Below are 7,363 nucleotides of genomic sequence, written 5' to 3' on the forward strand. Positions count from 1 at the left end.
AACTAACTTCATTAACTCCAGACTGATTCTGGCCTGCATGTGTATACCTGCCTCTGGAAATTTCCATTACATGCATCCGACGAAGTGGGTATTCACCCCCAAAAGCTCATGCTCCAATACGTTCTGTTAGTCTATAAGGTGCCACAGGATTCTTTGTCACTGAACAAGGAAAGTGAGAGAGTGACAATTTCAGCATTTGTGATGGGTAGCGGAGAAAACACTCGTTCATTGTCTTTTGCTATGTACCTCAGCTTGCTTTTCTCCTCTGTATTTAATGTAATATATCAGTGGAAATGTTATGATTTACTGAATATCATTACCCTATTTTATGCATGTATCATTTTTGTACCTAAAGTTATGAACATTGACTATGCGCAAGTATTTGAAATGTGTTTGCTCCTGTGATAGTTCCACAAGGTAGGTTACATCCAGTCTAGACAGCATATTGTGAAAGGATTATTCAAGTTGGTGACCTCTCAATTAACACAATGAATCATGGAAGAAACATATCCCCATCTGATGGACTTAACTGTGGACATTCTAGCCAGAAAATGGATAACGGTCCCTACTAAGACTCACTGAAGCAAGAACATAAGAACAGCCGTACTGGGTCAGACCAAAGGTCCATCTAGCCCAGTATCTGTCTATCGACAGCGACCAATGCCAGGTGCCCCAGAGGGAGTGAACCTAACAGTGTAATGATTAAGTGATCTCTCTCCTGCCATCAATCTCCACCCTGTGACAAACAGTGGCTAGGACACCATTCCTTACCCATCCAGGCTAATAGCCATTAATAGACTTAACTTCCATGAATTTATCCAGTTCTCTTTTAAACCCTGTTATAGCCCTAGCCTTCACAACCTCCTCGGGCAAAGAGTTCCACAGGTTGACTGTGCGTTGTGTGAAGAAGAACTTCCTCTTATTTGTTTTAAACCTGCTGCCTGCTACGTGAAAGGATGTATGACCAGCTCATGTACAGCTGGACTACCTCTTGTGCCTGAACTTTCCCACTAACGGTGCTGGGGGCTTTTGCTTGTAAAAAATTAATTTCCATCCACAGGGTAACACTATGAAAGACTCTGACTGGGCAGGTGGTCCCAGGCTGGAAAGGAGAAATCCCAGCCTGTGTATGGAGGAGTGGAAAACTGTACCATGAGGGTTAGACATTGCTTGACTCAAATCCTGTCTAGTTTACAGAACTCAGATGGCCATTTTGTTTTATTTCTTGAGGAATCTACATTGATCTGCACATTTATTACTTATAGCCACTTAAAATCTACCTTTCTGTGTGATGGGGTAAGGCCAGATGGCTACACTAAAGTAGTAAGGAACAGATATGTTAGCCCCAGGCTAACCAAATTCCTAGTACCATGGTACCCAAATGCTCCAGATTAATCAAGACACCTGGAGCCAATTGAGATCTTTCTAGAAGGCAGTGGAGATAACTACATTGATTGGGCCACCTGAAGCCAATGAAGGCCTGGCTGGAACTAGTTAAAAGCCTCCCAGTTAGTCAGTGAGTTTGGGGTGTGTGAGGAGCTGGGAGCAAGAGGCACAAGGAGCTGAGAGTAAGAGGGTGTGCTGCTGGAGGATTGAGGAGTACAAGCATTATCAGAAACCAGAAGGAAGGTCTTGTGGTAAGGATAAAGAAGGTGTTTGGAGGAGGCCATGGGGATGTAGCCCAGGGAGCTGTAGCTGTCCTGCAGCTGTTACAGGAGGCACTCTAGACAGCTGCAATCCATAGGGCCCTGGGATGGAATCCAGAGTAGAGGGCGGGCCTGGGTTCCCTCCAAACCTCCCAACTCCTGATCAGACGCAGGAGGAGTTGATCCAGACTGGGGGGAAGATCACTGAGGTGAGCAATCTGCCAAATAAGCGCAGGACCCACCAAAGTAGAGGAGGAACTTTGTCACGATATATATATTTATAAATTTTAAACCTAACCAGTGTCCCTTATGTGACTTGCCACAAGATATTAGAATTAGATACAGTGCTCTTGCCACATATCCTGCTAAGTTATCTGCCAAAAAATAGAGTTTTCAAGACTGTAAGTAGCCCCAGGAATCACTGTTATGATGGTCACCCCAACAGAAATCTGAAACAACTCCCTTGCAGCTGGGGGTGGGTAAGGGAGGTGAAAATGATCCAGGATGTGATGAGGGTAGGGAGTAGAGGAGCAAGTAGGATGGAAAGAGGAGGCACAGGGACAGAGCCCTGGCAGAAGAGGCGGGAGTCCATTACCAGCGATAGAAAGGTGGCAACCCAGTGAGTTCTACATAGACCAATTCTCCAAGTTCTAATGCTGACACTGCACACTAAGTTCAGGAAAAGATTTAATGTCTCTATGACTGTCCAGTCAGTGATTCAGGGAAGAGGGTGCGGCACCAGGCACCAGCCAGCTCTGCACAGAGCTCAGTATGAAAGCCAAAGCAGCGGGAGAGAACTTTAGGTCCCTTTACAAGTGAAGAACCGGAGCAGACTGTTTCTGATCTGTTTGGTCCTCACCCCATAGATGATGGGGTTCAGCATGGGGGGCACCAGGATATACACGTTAGCAAGGAGAACATGGAAGTGCAGGGGGATATTCTGGCCAAACCGGTGTGTAAGGATGGAGAAAAAAGATGGGATGCAAATGTTAAGAAGACACAGAGGTGGGAGCTGCAGGTACCAAAAGTCTTGAGCCGGGCATCCTTTGTGAGGAGGCTGAAGATGGCCCTGAGGATCTGGATATAGGATACAGTGATAAAAAATACATCCAGACCGGTCACCAAAAACGCTAGAAAGAGTCCATAGTAACTACTAATGCGGATGTCGGTGCAGGCCAGCTTCACCACGGCTATGTACTCGCAGTACGAGTGGGGGATGATGTTGGTTCTGCAATATGGCCACTGCCTTGCCAGGATGGGGTTGGGCATTACGAGCATACTACCACGCAGCACCACTGCCAGGCCGATCTTGGCCACCACAGAGTTTGTCAGGATGGTGGAATATCTCAGGGGATGGCAGATGGCCACGTAGCGATCTAGAGCCATGGCCACGAGGATTCCAGACGCCATCCCTGAGAAGCAGTGAACGAAGTACATCTGGGTGAGACAGGCACTGAAATCGATCTCCCTGGAACTGAACCAGAAGATGTTCAGCATTTTGGGAACGGTGGACGTAGATAGTAAAAGATCGGTGACGGCCAGCATGCAAAGGAAATAGTACATGGGCTCATGGAGGCTTGGATCCCTCTTGACAATGAAGAGGATGGTGAAGTTCCCCATGACAGCTATGGCATAAATGGTGCAGAAAGGGATGGAGATCCAGACATGGGCTGTCTCCAGGCCAGGAATGCCCAGCAGGATGAAAGTGGAGGGGTTGGTGAATTCAGTTGTATTGGAATCTGACATGGCATAGGGGAGAAGGTATTTCAGCTCTGAGGAAGAACGGTGTCTAGTGCATGTACCGTATGTTCCTCTGACTTCCTGTATGTGCCCAGGCTCTAGGGTGATGGCCGCAGTACAAATGCCTAGACAGAGAGACAATATTAACATGAGACACTGCATGCACTACTGGAGGTTGTTGTCATGGATGAAGCAGATTGATTGCTTTTCACACACTGAAAAATGATATTTTCATTACTTAGAGAAATGAATTATGAAGAACTGACCCAGATAATGCTCATTCCTACACATCATGGTGTGGGAAACCTTAATAGCCACCAGCAGGAAACACTAGCCCACCTGGATAGCCACTGTAGTAGGCCGTTCCCCTTATAGACTCATAGACTTTAAGGTCAGAAGGGACCATTATGATCATCTAGTCTGACCTCCTGCACAAAGCAGGCCACAGAATCCTACCCATCCATTCCTATAACAAACCCCTAACCTATGTGTGAGTTATTGAAGTCTTCAAATTGTGGTTTGAAGACCTCAAGCTGCAGAGAATCCTCCAGCAAGTGATCCATGGCCCAAGTTGCAGAGCAGGCGAAAAACCTTCAGGGCCTCTGCCAATCTGCCCCGGAGGAAAATTCCTTCCCGACCTCAAATATGGCGATCAGCTAAACCCTGAGCATGTGGGCAAGACTCACCAGCCAGCACCCAGGAAAGAATTCTCTGTAGTAACTCAGATCCCATCCAATCTAACATCCCATCACAGACCACTGGGCATACTTACCTGCTGATAATCAAAGACCAATTGCCAAAACTAATTGCCAGAATTAGGCTATCCCATCATACCATCCCTTCCATAAACATATCAAGCTTAGTCTTAAAACCAGATATGTCTTTTGCCCCCACTACTCTCCCTTGGAAGGTTGTTCCAGAACTTCACTCCTCTAATAGTTAGAAACCTTAGTCTAATTTCAAGTCTAAACTTCCTAGTGTCCAGTTTATACCCATTTATTCTTGTGTCCACGTTGGTACTAAGCTTAAATAATTCCTCTCCCTCCCTGATATTTAGCCCTCTGATATATTTATAAAGAGCAAGCATATTCCCTCTCAGCCTTCTTTTGGTTAGGCTAACCAAGCCAAGCTCTTTGAGTCTCCTTTCATAAGACAGGTTTTCCATTCCTCGGATCATCCTAAAAGTCCATCCCTGAATCTTTTCCAGTTTGAATTCATCCTTCTTAAACATGAGAGACCAGAACTGCACACAGTATTCCAGATGTGGTCTCACCAGTGCCTTATATAACAGTACTAACACCTTCTTATCTTTGCTGGAAATACCTCTCCTGATATATCCTAAAACTGCATTAGCTTTTTTAATGGTCCTATCACATTGATGGCTCACAGTCATCCTGTGATCAACCAATACTCCAAGGTCCTTCTCCTCCTCTGTTACTTCCAACTGATGTGTCCCCAATTTATAACTAAAATTCTTGTTATTAATCCGTAAATGCATGACCTTACACTTTTCACTATTAAATTTCATCCTATTACTATTACTCCAGTTTACAAGGTCATCCAGATCTTCCTGTATGATATCCCAGTCCTTCTCTGTGTTAGCAATACCCCCCAGCTTTGTGTCACTAGCAGACTTTATTAGCACATTCCCCACCTTTTGTGCCAAGGTCAGTAGTAAAAAGGTTAAATAAGATTGGTCCCAAAACTGATCCCTGAGGAACTCCACTAGTAACCTCCTTCCAGCCTGACAGTTCACCCTTCAGTATGTCCCGTTGTAGTCTCCCCTTCAACCAGTTCCTTATCCACCTTTCAACTTTAATATTGATCTCCATCTTTTCCAATTTCACTAATAATTCCCCATGTGGAACCGTGTCAAATGCCTTACTGAAATAGAGGTAAATTACATCTACCGCATTTCATTTGTCTAAATAATCTGTTACCTCCTCAAAGAAGGAGATTAGGTTGGTTTGGCACGATCTACCTTTCGTAAAATTTGTTTTCTTCTTATTTATATGGCTATAGAACCTTTTACTATTGGTTTTAATTCCCTTTGCAAGGTCCATCTCTACATGGCTTTTAGCCTTTCTCACTTTATCACTACGTGTTTTGACCTCACTAAGGTAGCTTTCCTTGCTAATCCCACCCATCTTCCACTCCTTGTAGGCTTTCTGCTTTTTCTTAATCACCTCTCTGCGATGCTTGCTCATCCAGCTTGGTCTACAACTCCTGCCTATGGTTTTTTCCCCTTTCTTGGGATGCAGACTTCTGATAGTTTCTGCAGCTTCGACTTAAAGTAATTCCAGACCTCCTGCACCTTTAGATCCACAAGTTCTTCAGTCCAATCCACTTCTCTAACTAATTTCCTTAATTCTTTAAAGTTAGCCCTTTTGAAGTCAAAATCCCTAGTCCCCGATCTATTTTTGTTTATCCTTCCATCTAGTTTGAATGAATTAGCTCATGATCACTCGAACCAAGGTTGTCCCCTACAACCATTTCTTCTATGAGGTCCTCACTACTCACCAAAACCAAATCTAAAATGGCATCCCCTCTTGTTGGCTCTTCAACTGCTTGGTTAAGAAATCCATCAGCTATCACATCCAGAAAAATCTGAGCCCTATTATTCTTACTAGCACTTGTCCTCCAGTCTATATCTGGGAAGTTAAAGTCTCCCATGATCACACAATTCCCATTAGTGTTTACTTCATTAAAAACATTAAAGAGGTCTCTATCCATATCCAAATCAGATCCAGGCGGTCTGTAGCACACCCCAAGCACTATCTCAGGGGAGGCTCTAGTAGCTTTCTTTCCCAATGTGATTTTTGCCCAGACAAACTCTGTCTTATCCATTCCATCACTTCTTATTTCTTTACAGTTAACCTCATCATAGATACACAGTGCTACTCCACCACCTATGCCTTTATTTCTGCCTTTTCTAAACAGCACATAGCCTTCAAAACCTGTACTCCACCATGTTTCTGTCATCCCTATAATATCCAGTTTCACTTCCTGCACCAGTAGCTCTAGTTCCTCCATTTTGTTCCCTAGGCTCCTCACATTAGTGTACAGACATCTTAATTTTTGCCGTTTGGCTTCACTGACATTCTTTACCCGGTTAGGCACAGACATTGTACCACCAGCATCACCTGTTAGACTGGTATCTACACTACCCTTCCTCCTTATGTCAATTCTTCTGTCCACGGCTGTATCCCCTCTTACTTTGTTTTCTTCCCTCTCAAGGTTAAATTTCGGCATGGAGATTACCTTGACATCTCCCAACCATCTCTCCCAAATTCCTAGTTTGAAGCTCTCTTAATCAGTTCGGCGAGCCACCATCCTAGAAGTCTATTTCCCTCCTTACTCAGGTGAAGTCCATCCCAAGAGAACAGTCCTCTGTCCATAAATGCTTCCCAGTGGCCGTACATCCCAAAGCCTTCCTTATAGCACCACTGCCTGAGCCATCTCTTGATCACCATAATCTTGTCACACCTTTGTTGCCCTTCTCTAGGAACCGGCCGAATCCCACTGAAGATCACCTAAGCCTCAATTTCCTTAAGCGTCTTCCCCAGCCTGGCATAGTCTCCCATGATACGTGCCAGCGAGAATCTAGTGGTATCATTCGTTCCCACGTGAAGGACAATCAACGGATTCTTGCCCGCTCCCGTTAGGATCCTTCTCAGCCTCAGGTCCACACCACGTATCTTAGCACCCGGCAGACAGCACACCCTTCTCCCGATCAGCTCTAGTTACAAGCCTGTCTATTCTTCTCAGTAAGGAGTCCTCGATCATGTAGACCTGCCTTTTCCTGGTGACAGTGTGATTCTCCAGTCTGTCCCCTGCACCCACTGGCTACAAGTCCTCTCGATTCCTAGTCACCCTTGCAATCCTCCGCAACCCTTCCCAGTTCCTCAAAATGTGAAAGTGCAGAAAACACCAAACCTTTTCCAAAACATATAGCAGGGAGAACATCCCAGCTAGAG

At 45.0% G+C, this 7,363-nt stretch overlaps 1 protein-coding gene across 1 annotated transcript; it reads right to left on the reverse strand.

The window, feature by feature from the left end:
- Positions 1 to 2,432: 2,432 nt before the first annotated feature.
- On the reverse strand, positions 2,433 to 3,392 carry LOC127049257 (olfactory receptor 52N1-like). Its single transcript, XM_050949906.1, is given in 2 exon segments — positions 2,433 to 2,630; positions 2,633 to 3,392. Coding segments are annotated over 2 exon segments (945 nt in total). The 3' UTR covers positions 2,433 to 2,445.
- Positions 3,393 to 7,363: the final 3,971 nt, after the last annotated feature.

Source organism: Gopherus flavomarginatus, chromosome 1 (assembly GCF_025201925.1).
Source record: "Gopherus flavomarginatus isolate rGopFla2 chromosome 1, rGopFla2.mat.asm, whole genome shotgun sequence".
NCBI classification, from domain to species: Eukaryota; Metazoa; Chordata; order Testudines; family Testudinidae; genus Gopherus; species Gopherus flavomarginatus.